Source organism: Tamandua tetradactyla, chromosome 5, assembly GCF_023851605.1.
Source record: "Tamandua tetradactyla isolate mTamTet1 chromosome 5, mTamTet1.pri, whole genome shotgun sequence".
NCBI classification, from domain to species: Eukaryota; Metazoa; Chordata; class Mammalia; order Pilosa; family Myrmecophagidae; genus Tamandua; species Tamandua tetradactyla.
Window position 1 is genome coordinate 16,475,040 of NC_135331.1, and position 18,768 is coordinate 16,493,807.

At 34.1% G+C, this 18,768-nt stretch overlaps 1 protein-coding gene across 1 annotated transcript in view; it reads right to left on the minus strand.

Moving 5' to 3' along the window:
* Window positions 1-18,768, minus strand: part of MED13L (mediator complex subunit 13L) — a 359,884-nt gene that overhangs the window by 139,719 nt on the left and 201,397 nt on the right. The window contains exon 4 of the mRNA XM_077159929.1: window positions 17,922-18,005. Coding sequence (XP_077016044.1) covers window positions 17,922-18,005 — 84 coding nt within the window. The remainder of the gene's footprint in view (window positions 1-17,921; window positions 18,006-18,768) is intronic.

Genomic DNA, 18,768 nt, shown 5'->3' on the forward strand with positions numbered 1-18,768 from the left:
AGAGTTAAAGAATCTGCTATACTATAGTTCTAATACATCATGATGGCCTGATCAACTGACCTGTGAGAATAGTTGGAACAAAAGCCTTCTCTATATATCTGGCAAGGTTTGGATAACAGAGCATCTACTAGGACAATTAACCTGGCAGACAGTCTAACTTAACAATTCTAATTAGAGGAAGAAATTTAACAATTCTAATTAGAGGCTCCCCAGGGTACTTCTTAAGAACTTTTATTCAAAACTCTGAAATCAGACAAACGTGGGAAGAACTCAATCTTTCAAAGTTATACAGGGCCAAAGGCCCATCCAAGGTTTATCTAATGTCCAGGGTCCAAAACTATCCACAGAAGCACATCAGAACACCACAGCAAATCGACAAGGGTATTGTGGGATGTTTTACAATTTTGAGAGAAACAAAGTAACCTTTGTCAGAAACCATACAAACTATTCACTCAAGGTAGTACACAGTTTCAATATTAGACAGCATTACACTCCCTTCAATAAAGTCAAACTTCTCTAAGAAGTTGTACAGTGTCCAGGAGCGTATACATGCTATTAATAAAGCAACTGTGATTAAGAACAAATTTTATTCTTTCCACTTATTTGCACTATTTGTTCACATAGTTATTAAATTGTTGGTACATAAATCCTAATTAAGTTGTTTGAATTTAATTACTTAATAAATGGAATTGCTAAATATTTCTTTTCATCTAGGAGTGCAGTGAAAAAAAATTACTGAGCCCTAAGAATGCCATGAACTGATAAAGATTAGGAATTTTTGATTTAGGGAAATATATTGTACATGATCTAGTTTATAATATTCATTAATGATCCCAGATTTAGTGAAATTACAAATTAATTTGTAGATTTTTGTCCAGCAGAAATAGTTTCTGCCCTGACAAAAAGACAGCCCCAGTTATGGTTTATGGCCCTGGAATATTAACCAGTTTTGTACTTAACTCAGCAATATCATCTTAACATTTTTATAAATTTTCTATGAAGATCTAGCTATTCAGATGCTCTTTCAACTGGTTTTAATATCCCACATGTTCTATCATTAATGAGTTGATTAAAATGCTTGATATTTGTTCATTTTATATTTGCATTAGAGCCCTGATTTTACCTTTTCGTAATCTGCAGTTTAGAATACTAAAAAAAGAATACTAGAGTTGTCCTTTTTCGTGTATATCTACAAAAATATACAATATAAAAACATAAATTTTAAAGATTTTACTCACCAATAACCAAGCACTTTGGAGGGATATATGCATAATATGTATATATTATTTTAAAAAGCCTTGTAATTTATACACTCCTGTGTTAAAAGAAATGGAAGTATCTAGAAGTATCTATGTGGTAGAATACAATTAAAATGTCTTTGAATTCTATGTAGTTTTCTGCATTTTCCAAACTTTAATAAGTACATCCAATCTTTTTGTAATAAGTAAAATACATAACAGATTTTTTTTTTGCATTTTCCAAACTTTAATAAGTACATCCAATCTTTTTGTAATCAGTAAAATACATAACAGATTTTTTTTTAAATGTTTGGGATGATCAACACATTTTTTTTTTTTATTAACAGAAAGAAAAAAAAAAGAAATTAACACAACATTTAGAAATCATACCATTCTACATATGCACTCAGTAATTCTTAACATCATCACATAGATGCATGATCATTGTTTCTTAGTACATTTGCATCGGTTTAGAGGAACTAGCAACACAACAGAAAAAGATATAAAATGTTAATATAGAGAAAAGAAATAAAAGTAGTAATAATAGTAAAAACAAACAAACAAACAAACAAACAAACAAAAAAAACCCTGTAGCTCAGATGCAGCTTCATTCAGTGTTTTAACATGATTACTTTACAATTAGGTATTATCGTGCTGTTCATTTTTGAGTTTTTGTATCTAGTCCTGTTGCACAGTCTGTATCCCTTTAGCTTCAATTACTCATTATCTTACCCTGTTTCTAACTCCTGCTGGACTCTGTTACCAATGACATATTCCAAGTTTATTCTCGAATGTCCTTTCACATCAGTGGGACCATACAGTATTTGTCCTTTAGTTTTTGGCTGGACTCACTCAGGATAATCTTCTCTAGGTCCATCCATGTTATTACATGCTTCATAAGTTTATCTTGTCTTAAAGCTGCATAATATTCCATCGTATGTATATACCACAGTTTGTTTAGCCATTCTTCTGTTGATGGACATTTTGGCTGTTTCCATCTCTTTGCAATTGTAAATAATGCTGCTATAAACATTGGTGTGCAAATGTCCGTTTGTGTCTTTGCCCTTAAGTCCTTTGAGTAGATACCTAGCAATGGTATTGCTGGGTCGTATGGCAATTCTATATTCAGCTTTTTGAGGAACTGCCAAACTGCCTTCCACAGTGGTTGCACCCTTTGACATTCCCACCAACAGTGGATAAGTGTGCCTCTTTCTCCGCATCCTCTCCAGCACTTGTCATTTTCTGTTTTGTTGATAATGGCCATTCTGGTGGGTGTGAGATGATATCTCATTGTGGTTTTGATTTGCATTTCTCTAATGGCCAGGGACATTGAGCATCTCTTCATGCGCCTCTTGGCCATCCGTATTTCCTCTTCTGGTAGGTGTCTGTTCAAGTCTTTTTCCCATTTTGTAATTGGGTTGGCTGTCTTTTTGTTGTTGAGTTGAACAATCTCTTTATAAATTCTGGATACTAGACCTTTATCTGATATGTCATTTCCAAATATTATCTCCCATTGTGTAGGCTGTCTTTCTACTTTCTTGATGAAGTTCTCTGATGCACAAAAGTGTTTAATTTTGAGGAGCTCCCATTTATTTATTTCTTTCTTCAGTGCTCTTGCTTTAGGTTTAAGGTCCATAAAACCGCCTCCAGTTGTAAGATTCATAAGATATCTCCCTACATTTTCCTCTAACTGTTTTATGGTCTTAGACCTAATGTTTAGATCTTTGATCCATTTTGAGTTAACTTTTGTATAGTGTGTGAGATACGGGTCTTCTTTCATTCTTTTACATATGGATATCCAGTTCTCTAGGCACCATTTATTGAAGAGACTGTTCTGTCCCAGGTGAGTTGGCTTGACTGCCTTATCAAAGATCAAATGTCCATAGATGAGAGGGTCTATATCTGAGCACTCTATTCGATTCCATTGGTCGATATATCTATCTTTATGCCAATACCATGCTGTTTTGACCACTGTGGCTTCATAATATGCCTTAAAGTCCGGCATCGTGAGACCTCCAGCTTCGTTGTTTTTCCTCAAGATGTTTTTAGCAATTCGGGGCAACCTGCCCTTCCAGATAAATTTGCTTATTTGTTTTTCTATTTCTGAAAAATAAGTTGTTGGGATTTTGATTGGTATTGCATTGAATCTGTAGATCAGTTTAGGTAGGATTGACATCTTAATTATATTTAGTCTTCCAATCCATGAACACGGTATGCCCTTCCATCTATTTAGGTCTTCTGTGATTTCTTTTAGCAGTTTTTTGTAGTTTTCTTTATATAGGTTTTTTGTCTCTTTGGTTAAATTTATTCCTAGGTATTTTATTCTTTTAGTTGCGATTGTAAATGGGATTCGTTTCTTGATTTCTGCCTCAGCTTGTTCATTACTAGTGTATAGAAAAGCTACAGATTTTTGAATGTTGATCTTGTAGCCTGCTATTTTGCTGTACTCATTTATTAGCTCTAGTAATTTTGTTGTGGATTTTTCTGGGTTTTCTACGTATAGTATCATATCGTCTGCAAACAGTGATAGTTTTACTTCTTCCTTTCCAATTTTGATGCCTTGTATTTCTTTTTCTTGTCTAATTGCTTTGGCTAGAACTTCCAACACAATGTTGAATAATAGTGGTGATAGTGGACATCCTTGTCTTGTTCCTGATCTTAGGGGGAAAGTTTTCAATTTTTCCCCATTGAGGATGATATTAGCTGTGGGTTTTTCATATATTCCCTCTATCATTTTAAGGAAGTTCCCTTGTATTCCTATCTTTTGAAGTGTTTTCAACAGGAAAGGATGTTGAAGCTTGTCAAATGCCTTCTCTGCATCAATTGAGATGATTATGTGATTTTTCTGCTTTGATTTGTTAATATGGTGTATTACATTAATTGATTTTCTTATGTTGAACCATCCTTGCATACCTGGGATGAATCCTATTTGGTCATGATGTATAATTCTTTTAATGTGTTGTTGGATACGATTTGCTAGAATTTTATTGAGGATTTTTGCATCTATATTCATTAGAGAGATTGGTCTGTAGTTTTCTTTTTTTGTAATATCTTTGCCTGGTTTTGGTATGAGGGTGATGTTGGCTTCATAGAATGAATTAGGTAGCTTTCCCTCCACTTCGATTATTTTGAAGAGTTTGAGGAGAGTTGGTACTAATTCTTTCTGGAATGTTTGATAGAATTCACACGTGAAGCCGTCTGGTCCTGGACTTTTCTTTTTAGGGAGCTTTTGAATGACTAATTCAATCTCTTTACTTGTGATTGGTTTGTTGAGGTCATCTATTTCTTCTTGAGTCAAAGTTGGTTGTTCATGTCTTTCCAGGAACCCGTCCATTTCATCTAAATTGTTATATTTATTAGCGTAAAGTTGTTCATAGTATCCTGTTATTACCTCCTTTATTTCTGTGAGGTCAGTAGTTATGTCTCCTCTAGGATGATCAACACATTCTTACTAAAGCACTATTAATGAAAGTTTTAAAAAGTGAATGAGTGATACGGAATTCACATCTCTCCAAGGAAACATTTCAAAAGAACAAATGGTCATACTTGTGTAATTAGTCATTTATAATGCTAGGGTCTGCCTGTAAACTATAAAACATAATTAATAAATTATTTTCCTTGCAACTTCACGCATTTTTTCTAATATTTTTCACTCCATGGCAAACATTCTTCCCCACACCAAACTACAGAAGTGATGAATATGCTTAATAAGAAAAAAGAACAGAAAAACTTTCCCCAGTTTTTGGTAATCTTATAAGAAAAGTGTACGGGAAAAAGGCAATGCAAAAAGCAAATGTAGGGGGGCACAGGTAGTTTAGTGGTTAGAATACCTGCCTTTCATGTGGGAGACCCAGGTTTGATTCCTGGATCATGCACCCAAAAAAAAGAAAATGCAGAAATATATTTCTAGATGTGCTGAATGACGCCCAACCAAATGAGAAGAAAATTCTAAGAGTGTTGGGGTTTATAATAAGCTTTTCCTTCCTTATCTGATAATTCTGACTGCTGGACCCATTTGTGTCTGGGTGGCTTTTCATTTATGCTGCCTCCCTTTCTAACCCATAGTAGCTCTCATCTTATTACTAAAGATACCTGGTCCAACACTACTTGGAACTCCCTTTTACACATGAAATAAAGAAAACAGGCTACCATACTTAGAACGAATCCTAGTACTCAAAAGGCATTTTTATATCTACATATGCAAGAGCACAAAATCAAGCCTTTGGATGGCCCAGCCCTGATAGAGGAGGAAGAAAGAGAAGCTTCTAGGCTTCCATACCCCCATAAAAGCTTTGACCAACAAGCACCAACTGGCAGAAACAGCTTTCTCAAGGCTTCAGAAAACAGATAAAAGATTATAGTAACAGGAGAGCACAGAAGGAAGATAAAAGTGACTTAAACGCTGTCGGATCTTGTGATGCCCTGAGAGATTCCTCCCCCAACTCCTCACTGGCTCTACATGGAGCTCTCCCACACTCCCAATGCAGGTTCTTTCTTGGTCCTGGTTCCTGAGGAAGCAGAGTAACACTTGTGTACATACTGGGAGCTTGTATACGTGATCGAATCTCTCTGGTGGGCACCACGGACAGGGAAGAGGAAGGGAGGGGCAAGGAGGGATTTCATAATACATGGTCCAGAGAGGACTTAACAATGGAGGAAAAAAAGCTCAAAGGGACAGTACTGGGACAAATGGAATACAGACTGTAAGCTTCATATCAATGTTAAATTTCTTGAACTTGAAAACTGCTTTTAAAGTGGTTACATAAGTGAATATTCTTGTTCTTAGGAAATACACAAGATAGTATTAAATGTTCAAGGAGCATGATATATACACCCTTTACTCAAGTACTCAGAAAATGGATTGAAAAACAGATAGATATGAAATCAACAGATAGGTGGAATGACAGCAAATGTAATAAAAGTTAAAATTAGTAGATCTGGGTATCTGGGAGGTGGGTAGAGTTATGTATTATTTTTGTAAGGATTTGAAAGTATTTCAAAACAAAGATTTAAAAAAAAAAAAGAACAGAATGAGAAAATACCAAGTCTATGGAAGTATTTAGTTTCGGAGGTGAATTTTATGGAAGTTTTATCATCTGTTTTTAATGCATGGCTTACAGTATATAGGACTTTACTATATATAAACTCAAAGCTTTTCCCTGAAATACTCCAAAGAATTAAAAGAGCTCTGAAACTTGGAAAGTTTGGAAATTTACAGCAAGTCAAAGCACAAATACAGAATTTGTTTTTCTAAGGCACCTACAGAATTTATCCTGTATCATATTTTAAACATTGAGCCATATTCAAATGTTCCAGTAAAATCCTTCAACTGAAGAGCCCTCGGGTTCCACATTTACTTAACAAATATTATTGAGTTTTTACCTGGTATTTTTATTTTTAGCACCACGTTTTTCTAAGGGTTGGGAAAAGGGAAGGCCCTACTAGTAGATATTTAAAGTTGTAACTTTTAATAACTTATCTTTCTTAATCCATAAAACACGCTTGAAATGATAAAGGAATAATGCAAGACAGTACACATTCAATTTAATATTCAATCATAATCATGTGCTCAAGTCAGAAATATAAACTTTTATTAGAGATTTGGTTAATGTAGGACTGCAATAATAAACTTGAAAAGGCTAAAAAAAGTATATAATCCCAATTTACCTATTTTTTAGACTAGGTTGTTTAAAGGATACACAATCTTTTACTAAGGAATCTAAGCTGTGTGTGTGATGTTTCTTTTCAATAGCAACATTAAGGCCCAGAAATATTACTTATTCAAGGACATATTAAATCATTAGTAGATGTAAGTTTTATTCATTTCAAAGAGGTGGGCCATTCGCTTAAATTCTAGTTTTTAAAATTATGCATAAGAAACAAAGAAGGGAATGGCCTATTATACTGAAATTGATTAAATGAATTAAGACCACTGAGACAGAATCCCAAATTCCCCAGCCAACAGACCAATTTTCCCTTTCAATGAAAAATACTTTCTATACATAATCATTCTTTATCTCAGCCAACACAGAAGTAACTTAGCAACCTGCTTTTAATGGTATACAATGACATAGCTTTGTTTTCTTACAATCTCAGTACCAGATAACACTCGATAAATAATACTATTCAATTTCAGTAGTACACAATAATACTTCAAACACTGACCAACTATGTTCCCTCCCTCTAGGCTCTTATACCAGCAACCAAGTAAGTAGACTGTCCTTCTCCTATCTCAAAATGTGTTGAGCTGTTTCTAGCACAAACTACAATTCAACACATAGCAGTATAGGAAACAACAGGGTAACATATACTTTCTATTGAGGAATAGCTGAACTAAAGTAAGCATTGTAACAAATCCAACTGCTCAAACATGCACAAATAAACCACTCCACATTAAATAATACTGAGAAAGATCAATACACAAATGACAGCTGTAAGAATAAAAGATTTTAACCCATTATAAATATATAAATGTTATAAAGGATCTTCTCTTAACATCAAGATAATTTGGCAAAGAGAGTGCTGCTGCTTAATGATATAACCCAGTATTTTGTTATATGTTAGATGACTTTTCAGACCTTTTCCATTTTGATCACAGGACATAGTTAATAAAATTACAAAGGAAAGAAGTATGTTCCGTTCAGTTCAGTCTGCAACATCCATTGTGCTAAGAATTATAGTAGATGTTAAAGGTAAAATAATGGTGCACACTGAACAACAAAACAAACATGACTGTGTATTAACGATTCAATCTAGGAGTAATGTAGGAAGAGGGGAAGGAGAGCAAAGACTTAAGTCGCATGTTCCACAGTACAAATACAAGTCTAAAATAGAAAAATCAAGAATAGTAGCATAAACCTGCAATTAATAAATATGAAAAAAAATACCACAAGAAACAGCTAGAAAAGTTGCTTCAAAGAGCAGCTCAAAGAAGAGAGAGCAAGATTAACTTGAGTTACCAAGGAAGAAAGAAAAAATGGGAGATAAAAGAATATGAACAAAAGAAAATGGGTTTAGACTATGCTTGGAATTGTGAAGAGCAACTACTTGGACAAAAAGGTTTTTGCTGGGGAAAAACAACACCGGATAATGTTTGAAAAAACATCCTAAACACAACTGATGCTATGTTGTGTCCCTGTGCAGCAAACTGTCTCATCAAAAGTAGTGTTTAAAAAAAAAAGTCTCTCAGCCAACATGACAAGCAAATTCAGTGCCCTTCCCCTCTCTAGGTAGGACATGACTCCCAGAGTGTGGGCCTTCCTGGCAAGGTGGGACAGAAATCCTAGAATGAGCTGGGACTCAGCATCAAGGGATTGAGAAAACCTTCTTGATCAAAAGGAGGAAGAGAGAAATGAGACAAAATGGCTGAGAGATTCCAAACAGAGTTGAGAGGTTATCCTGGAGGTTACTCTTACGCATTAAACAGATATCACCATTTTTGGTTAAGGTGTAAAGGAGAGGCTGGAAGGAACTGCCTGAAAATGTAGAGCTGTGTTCCAGTGGCCATGTTTCTTGAAGATGATTGTATAATCATATGGCTTTCACAATATGACTGTGGATTATGAAAACCGTGTGTCTGATGCTCCTTTTGTCTATCTTATGGACAGACAAGTAAAACATATGGTTTAAAGATAAATAAATAATAGGGGGAACAAATGTTAAAATAAATTTAGTAGATTGAAATGCCGGTGATTGGTGAGGGGGAGAGAGGGGTAGGGGGTATGGTATGTACAGATTTTTTCCTTTTTTCTTTTCATTTCTTTTTCTGGATTGATGCAAATGTGCTGAGAAGTGGTCGTGCGGATGAATATACAACTATGTGATGATACTGTGAGTTACTGTTTATATACCAAGAATGGAATGATCATATGGTAAGAATATTCATGTTTGTATGTTGCAATGTATAAAAAAAAATTTTTAATTAAAAAAAGAAAAAGAAAAAAATTGCTGAATCAATAAATTTAGTAATTTGGTTGGGAAAAAAAATAATCTCACAGAAATATATACAGGGTAGAATGATTAGAAACAGAAGAAACTAGAAGTAAAAAAAAAAAAAAAACCCAGATAGGCAAAAGACTATAGTAAAAGACCAGATGTGAATGTTTTAACCAAAGGAAGTTATGTAAAAAGTTAATGTTCATATTAGCACTCAGTCTTTCATATTCTTTAGCCATTAATGTGAAACTATCCTACTTCAACCTGACATAACTATTAATAAAATCCTAAACGAAGTACACGAGCCATATTCTATTTACAAGGTTCTCAGAGCGAAATCTAATGATTTCTAAAGCACTTAATAAAAGCTTTATTTTTATATCATTTAATGCTCTAAATACACCAGATCTGTAAGCCAAATATTATTTTAGCATATAATCTAAATGCACTATATACTCTCACAATTTTTTCTCTTTGATTCCCTAAAAGGTTGACAAAAGAACCACAATGCTGGTTTATATCACATTTCAAAATTCATGCCAGAATCAAGACGATCTAAATTTACAAGGTGATTTAGTAAAGCAAAGTTGTTAAAAATAGAAAATAGCTCATGTCAATATTTTAGGGGAAAAAAACAACATACACTAACACATTTCCTCTATAGTATATTGCTATTTTCTAGAAAGATCCAAGGTAGAGTTCTGATACATTTCTAGTTAAGCTTCACTAAACTGGTGAGAGAATAGTGCAAGGAAGAAAATGATATAAAACCAACAATTTCAAACAATATTCCTAATCTACTTTCTTTTTTCAATTTTAAAATATTTTTATTGAAAAAATCCAGACAACATACAAATCCAACCATGTTATACAATCAATGGCTCACAATATTATCACATAGTTGTGTGTTCTTCACCATGATCATTTTTAGAACATTTGATTCACTCTAGAAAAATAAATAAGAAAAAAAAAGAACTCATACATTCCATACCCTTTATCCCTGCTTCCACTGACCCACAGTACTTCAAGCTACCTAATTTTTACACTTTATCTTCCTGTATAATTTAATTATTTTTATCCATATATATATATTTTTTAACTTATCTGTCCATATCCTGGATAAAAGGAGCATCAGACACAAGGTTTTCACAATCACACGGTCACAATGTAAAGCAATATAGGGTGTATGGGCAGTTTAGTGGTGGTATGTTTGCCTTACATGTGGAAGACCCAGGTTCGATTCCCAGACCACGCACCACACTCTCAAAAAAATACTATTGGGGGTGCAAGGGCAGTTCAGTGGTAGAATTCTTGCCTGCAATGTGGGAGATCCAGGTTCAGTTCTCAGTCCATGCATTTCCCCCAAAAAACAAACAAAAAAATACAATAAATGGCACTGCACTAACAGGATACTCACAAGGAAAAACAATGAAATGTCACCCCACCACACAGCATACAAAAAAAAAAAGCTATACACAGTCTTCTTCATGAATCAAGGCCATTGGAACACAGTTCCAACAGTTTTAGGGACTTCCCTCTAGCCACTCCAATACAGCATAAACTAAGCTAATCTACTTTTAAGAAATGAATATTCTTATCTAATGGGAAGGAAGAATGTCTTGAAATCTAACTCTAATATACAAGTGATTGACATATATTAAAGTTTAAGAAACTCAGTTTTAATTCTTTCCACCTACAGCCAATTTGCTATACAGATGCCTATAACTCTGATCACAACTTCCAAAGGATCCATTTTCCAACAGTACAACTATCACCCAAACAGGCAGTCCTGCCCTAGCTCCCCCTACTCTTCATGTCTAAAATCTCTCCCCGTAACAATCTCATCATCGTACTTTCCTGCCTCTATTACTTGCATCTCATCGCCTAGAACTTAAGAAGGACTTTTTAAACAACATTTTTATAAAGATCTATATGTTCCTCAGGAAAAAGGCTTTATATAAATGTGAACTCAGGAAAGAATGTCTATAAAATTTTTAAAAGATTGGTTTATGTGTAAAAATTCTGCAAACGATTCTACACCTTTAAAACAACATGGGGCGGGCCACGGTGGCTCAGCAGGCAAGAATGCTCGCCTGCCATGCAAGAGGATCCAGGTTCGATTCCCGGTGCCTGCCCATGTAAAAGAAAAGAAAAAAAAAAAAAAAGACCAATACGAAGGGTACACTGGTAGCTCAGTGGTTAGAATGCCCACCTTTCATGCAGGAGACCCGGGCTCTATTCCCAGACCATGCACAAGCCCCCACTCAAAAAAAAAAAACACAATACGAACTGCAAAAGTCAGTAATAAACTGCAGAAGGCCCACAAAACACTCAGAGTGGAACTGATGAGAAAGTAGGTGTCATTTCTTTAATCAAGTCAGTAAAATGTTAAACTGAAAATAAAAAGTTTATCTATAAAGTGATTCAGTCCCAGAATCCAAGAAACCTGATTTTAAAAGACGAACAGTTTAACTCAAAGTGAAGAACAAGCAATAAGCATGGAGAGTAACAAAGCAAAGTGAAGTTTTATAAAGTTTTCAAATCCTCATTTTACATTTTACAAAGTAGCTCATTACTAAAGAAAACATTTAGAACCACTAAAGGCACTGAATGGGAATTACCAAATGCAGGCAGAAACCAGAGGTAGGGGCAAGGGTCTACACTCGGAAGAAGAGAAAGTATGGAGTCCCCCCACTCTTTCCCTTTTTTAAACAGTATTAATATGAACACCAAGACATACACAGGGGGAAGGACAGTATCTAAAAGAAGTTCCCAGTGTTACTGGCTTGTTAAGCATCCTAAAATGCACAAGACAGCCAACACACAATAAAGAATTACCTAGCCCAAAATGTCAATATACAGCAATCCTAAGATAAAAGGAAAGAGATTTCAGATGCTATCCATTACAGTTAAGACAAATTTGGAGTTTCAGTTCTGCCAAAGTTAATTGCCAACTTAAAAAAACACACATTCAGGAAATATACCAGAATCTAGAGACTCCAGATCATTACAGTGACCAGAACATAAAAAAAAAGTACTCAATTATATGAAGAAACAATAATAAAATTTATACTCAAGAGAAAAGACAACCAGCAGAGACAATCCAGATGTTTTATTTAGACAAGATTTTAAAACAGTGATTCTAAGTTATTTATGTCCTGTACTTAATGGATAAACAAACAGGAAATCTCAACTGAGAAATGGAAACCGTAAGAAAGATTCAATGGAAATTCTAGGGCTGAAATGTACATTATTTAAAAGCCAATACTGCTTAAATCTTAGTCCTTTCAGAATTTGTCTTCCTATATGATCATGCTGCAAAGATCTTCACTGGGTCTTGACTATATTTATATAAACTAGAAACTAAATAGAGGTTAAAATCCATAATCCCTTCTAACCAAGCCTTTGATATTAGAAAACTAATCATTCCCTTCTAAAAAAATGGATTTTAATAATAATACATCTTCCAGGATTAGGAAGCAGAGATGTATTGACTAATAGAAAATTATGAATATAATTTCAAGATTCCCACATTTTTTAGCCATCCTAGAAAAGGATTTTATATCTAGTGTGGCTGAAACTTTCCAACTTAAAATTTTTTAAATATTCCCCATTTCCTTTACAGAAGGACTACAAAATCCTTCTGTAAATAAACACACAAAAATAGATGGGCAAATTTTAAAATAGTAATTAAAAAAAAAGAGCAGTAATTTCCCTGAGTCACGTATGTTTTTCACTTAAAATAAATATACTCTCCATGCCAGTGTAATACTACGAGAAATTATAAGTAGAAATGGCCTTCCAAGCATACCTCTTCTGATTCTTTTTCTAACCTCTAAAACATGCCGGCAAAGTACCCTGATCTATCTCTACAAGTGGGAAATGTACAAGCATTCAATTTACAATGCAGTTAATTTCCAAAGTAATCAACTGTTATTAATCCGTGAAAATTATCTAACCGATATATTTCAATGTACTTCTTGTGTGCTGAGATTTAGTTCTGAAACCTTATTTAATTAGAGAAATCTAATCTTCAATGAGACTGAGATATCTGTAAATTAAATAATACACTTCCTAAATGCTACCAAAAGGTTAATCATGAAAACATCCATGCATTCGTGCCCTGACCCTTCAGCTCACTTTTTTTCAACAAGGGAAGTGGCCTTTAGCCGCCAGACATTCTTAAGCAAAGGTAAGCTAGGTGCTCAACCATGCTACAAAATTAATGGACATTCCAAATTAACTCTCATTTAGACCTAAAAATGTCCCATCCCGCTTCTTCATCTAGTTATAAAAATCATTACTGAAGTTAACACATCCCTCTCTCCATATATGTTCTTTTAAAATTTCCATACTCTTGGGAAGAATAATACCTTACACTGGTGAATAAAGGAGCTACTTTCTGCTTACAGCAAAATCAAACACAACAATGGCAATATGCTTCTGAAGGGAGAGAAGAAAGAAGGAAAAATAAATATATTTCTATATGTTTATTTATGTATAAAAATTATATATGAATGTATGTACATTGTGATATAGATATATACACATATACAGAATATGACTAGACTTAACAATTTTCATAGAATCAGGAAATTTGAAAGCTGAAAGACATTTTAAAAGTAAAAAATGCTAAAACTTAAGTCCACAGAGATCCAGAAACTCATCCAAGATCAGTCAATGGAAGACCATTCATATTTCTGAAAAGATGGTATAGTGAAAAAAAGAGGGTTTTGTTTCCAGTCTACCTTCAATCATTTGACAGGAAAAAAAGAAGGGAACTGGCAATCTATACCCTCCCCCCAACCTCACCACTATATTAAAAGAGAAACCACATCTTTTATTGTAAGATGTTTTAAATCCTTCTTGAAAATAACATACATTTAATCATATTTTACTTTAAAATATTAAAGTCAACTATTGATGTTGGGGATTTATGATTTTACTGTATACTTTTTAGACAACCAATAGGACAAATGAAAACAACATTAACAATGATACTTTCCTTTTGGTTATCAAAGGGAAAAAAGGACAGAAATATTAATAATAATAATAATGCAACCTAAAAGAATACCTGGAAATCACAGTTCAACTTCATCACCTCTGGTTGAACTGGTGTTTCAATTTAACATTATCTACTCCATGCACATTTGTGAAAGCATACATCACAGTGCCTGGTACATGGAAGATACTTTTTAGTTTATCCTAGTTCTCATTTCTAGTTGACCCTTCTTAGTATTCTTCATGTATTTTTCTTTTTGTACCAATTCTATAATTTATTTTGCTCCTCAATACTCCTCAATACCTCATCCCTCTTCTCACTTTTCAAAAAATTTTTAAACACATTCAAGGAGCATCATATTTGGTATCTTTTCTATTTTTTTTAATTTCTTTTTCTGAATTGATGCAAATGTTCTAAGAAATGATCATGGTGATGAATATACAACTATGTGATGATATTGTGAGTTATTCATTATATATCTAGAATGGAATGATCATATGGTAAGACTGTTTGTGTTTGTACGTTGTGTTTAATTAAAAAAAAAATACTCTGGAATGTATCCTGACATTATATTAAATTATGTAGGATTAAAGGCTCTCATTCTTATTCTGGGCTCCCTATGCTTCGATTGTTTAAAAGATCTATCCAGACACGTTAGAAATAAAAAGAAAAAAAGTTTTGTCCCACATTGCCAGGAATGTCTACACCCCTGGTAGTCATGTCCCACGTAGAGAGGGGGAGGGCAGAGAGTTTGCTTGTTGTGTTGGCTGAGAGAGGCCATATCTGAGCAACAAAAGAGGTTCTGTTGGGGGTTGACTCTCAGGCCTAATTTTACATAGGCTTAGCCTAACTGTTGCAGGGTTGAGTTTCATATGAACAAACCCAAGAGTGGGGGCTCAGCCTATTGCTATGGTTGTCCCCACTGCTTGTGAGAATATCAAGAATTCTCCACTTGGGGAAGTTGAATTTTCCGCCTTTCTCACCATTCCCCCAAGGGGACTTTGCAAATACTTTTTTATTCACTGTTCAAATCACTCCATCCCAGAGTATTTTAAGCAGATAATCAAAGAGAATTGGCAGGGCGATGCAACAGTGGCTCAGTGGCAGAATTCTCACCTGCCATGCCAGAGACCTGGGTTCAATTCCCGGAGCCTGCCTATGCTAAAAAAAAAAAAAAGTATTGGCAAAGTGCCTTGAGAGATGGGAGAGAAATAATGAAAATATTAAACTTTACCACTGGGGAAATCCCTGAATCTGTGTCAAACATTAAGGACACCAAAATCAAAAGGCCAAGCCCTATATCTGAGGCTTGCTCCTGTGAAGCTTATGTATATAGCAGAGAAGCTTAACCTACGTATAGGTATGCCTAGGAATCACATTCAGAGGACCTCTTTTGTTGCTCAGATGTCACCTCCCTCTCTCTGTCTCTCTCTCTCTCTCTCTCAGCCCAAATCTGCAAGTGAAACCACTGCCCTCTTTACTACATGGGACATAACATCCCAGGGTGAAAGTCTCCCTGGCAACGTGGGAGATGACTCACAGGGATGAGCCTGGCCCTGGCAACATGGGATCAACAATACTGTCCTGACCAAAAGAGGGAAAACAAGTGGAACAAATAAGGTATTAGTGGCTGAGAGAGTTCAAATATAGCTGAGAGGCTACTCTGTAGGTCACTCTTATACAAGCTTCAGTTAGACTTTGCTACCTATCATAACGAGCCAAACCCCAACCAAAACCATTTCTACCAGTCCTAAAGAACCTAGGGCATTATATAAGATTCTACAAAGGTTCCATGGTGTAGGGTAACTTTCTAGAAATCTACAACCTCCAGATTGGTCCCCGGACAGATAAGTCCTGAAATGCAGAGGGGCTAGCCCTTCCAGAACATCAACTAGTTCCATCCTCTATTCCATACTATTCACAGCCCCTTCCAACATGAAAAAGGTCAGAATGGGCATAGCTCAAGTACCCCTAAAGAGTGGGAGAAAGACCAAAGGTGATGGTGGAGAAGGTAGGGTTTAATAAATGAGTATGATTGCTGAATCAGTATATTGATATTTCTTTTACTCTCTAGTACCTTAGAGCAGCAAGAAGTTAAAGAAAAAATGAAAAATCATGGACTGTAACCCATACCAAACTTTAAAAATCTGTTCTATAACTATTTGTTAAAATGTACTTGAAATTTGTTGTTTTTATGTATATGTATTTCACAGTAAAAAAAAACATTTAAAAAAGTTACACGATACATTTTGCATGACTTTTCTGTGAATTTACAACTGCTCTAATAAAATAAATTGATTAATTTTTAAAAAGTTGTAACTGGCTTAGTTAATTCTTCAGTGATCATTTGTGAGATGCTAAGCTTAGAGAGGCATACTAAGAATAGTAAAGCAGCTCCATATCTAAACATTTAGATGTATAAACATAACGGCAAAATGTTTTCAGAAAATCTAAATCCTCTTTAAAATTAAGTGAAACACTAAAATTAAAAAATACAGTCATGGGTGCATTCAATAGTTAAACCAAATCCATAAGATAAAACATTTCCTCTTTATCATTCACAATATTTGTTAATAGAATTACTCATATATATTACCTTTCTAAAAACATTATCTTTTTTCATGTAAACACTGATATATAATACCCAAGTTCCATTAAATGCGTTTTAAAATAAATTCTAAAGGATTTTGAAAGTAGTTAAAAGAGTAAATATTTCAAAGAAGTTCATGACTAATTATTTCACAAAGAAAACTGTTAATCCCAAATTTATCTAACTTGGGGAAAAAATCCCAATTTCTTAAGTAGGTTTGGTTAATGAGGAGATTCCACAAGCACTTTTTCACCGAAGCCTTAACACATAAAAGATGGGGAGAAGGCTTACAATTAAATCTCTGATAGGAACTAAGAAAGCTGAGAAAGCAAAGGTTCCAAAAGGAGTAGGAGTTGTTGGCTGAAATCCTGGCAAATTACCTAAGAGTTCTAACCTTAAGAACTACCATATAAAACATCAAGGATTCTTACTTGCCCCTGCAGCTGGGATCCTTAGGTTAGGATAAGAACACTGATAGTAAATTAGAATCACCATTTATGTACCCTTCTTCTTCAAAATGAAACAATCATCATGAACTTATGACTAGAACTAATTCTACACTTTGTGTAAAGAAAAGCGAGTTAAGTATTAGATTTTGAGTGTTTAGTTTTTTTGACTCTGGTTTTCATTGAACTAAAGGTTCATGCTTGCTTAATGTCAAGAATTGTCTTCAATAAGCAATGCATATTATAAATGATGATTAATATTTAAGTTTGCTTAGAGAAGTAATTCACAGTTCTGGCTTTACAACAGCCAAGAATGTGTTAAACTTCTGCAGGGAACATCAATCAATTCAATTCTATAAATTTATCATCATTTTAATTCACTTGAATGTTAAAGCTATGCCATATAAAACTTCAATGAAAAAAAATGAGGAACGGTAATTAAAACAACAAAATAGAATATAACATCTCAATTTCAAATAGTGAGATAATGAATGGCTTAAACACGGGTTACACTGACAATCATTTTTCTAGTCTCATTTTTAACATTCAGCAAAAATTTAATAATTTAGTATTTAATAATATGATCCAAGATTCTACACTAGTATATCTGAAATGCTAATATTTTAGGAAATAAATAAATAAGATGCTCCCTCCAAAAGTTGTGGTCAAGGAGAAGAAATCAAAAAGCCAATAATATTCTAAAGACTCACCTTTTGTTGACAGGCTTTTCATCCTTTTCATAGGGTCGAACAAACCATTTCCCAATCCTGACAAAATTTTTATCCATTAGGCACCTACAATAATTACATCAATAATTACTTTCATAGTTTCAATAACAAATTAACATGGTAAGTCACTGAATACACTATTAAAAATTAAAATATCATGAATTAAACTGTAAAAACGTTTATCACTTAAAACTTCTACTTTATAGTTGCTAAAAGAATTCTTTGACTTTACGCATAGATTTTTATCATATTATCACTTTTGTACATGTTAAAAAAAAAGGAAGCAAAACAAATTGATTGCTGTGTTCCTAAAAACTTCCTCGTACTTCTGAATTACTTCAAATCAAATCACACTTCAGTATTACTTCAATTCTTGTGTCATCAAGAATGTTGAGACTACAGCACTTCTTAAGAGTGCCTCGGGGATATTCCTCCAAGTCACTGAGGCCCATTCTGCAAGTTTTAATGCTGGCTTTTTCTTGCTTGATACAGGCAAATCTTTGCCAAGTATCACAATAACAAAAACATATCACAGCTTCATATACTTATGGTATTTTCCTTTTGTAGGTATAGTAAAACATTTGGATATGGCTTTGTAAGAAAATGAGGAATTGCAGTCATTTCTTCAATAACAATTATTTGCTTTACTCATATCTAAATTGGGCCCCACTTTAGTTTCCAGATATAACTAAGTACACTGGGTTTCAATAAGAAATCACAAGGCAATTTTTGAAGACATATATTAAATGACAATTGAACCCAATTTATAAGATATCAAAAATGCACATAATTCAACTGAAGTAACGACAATACCAACAGATATGACCCA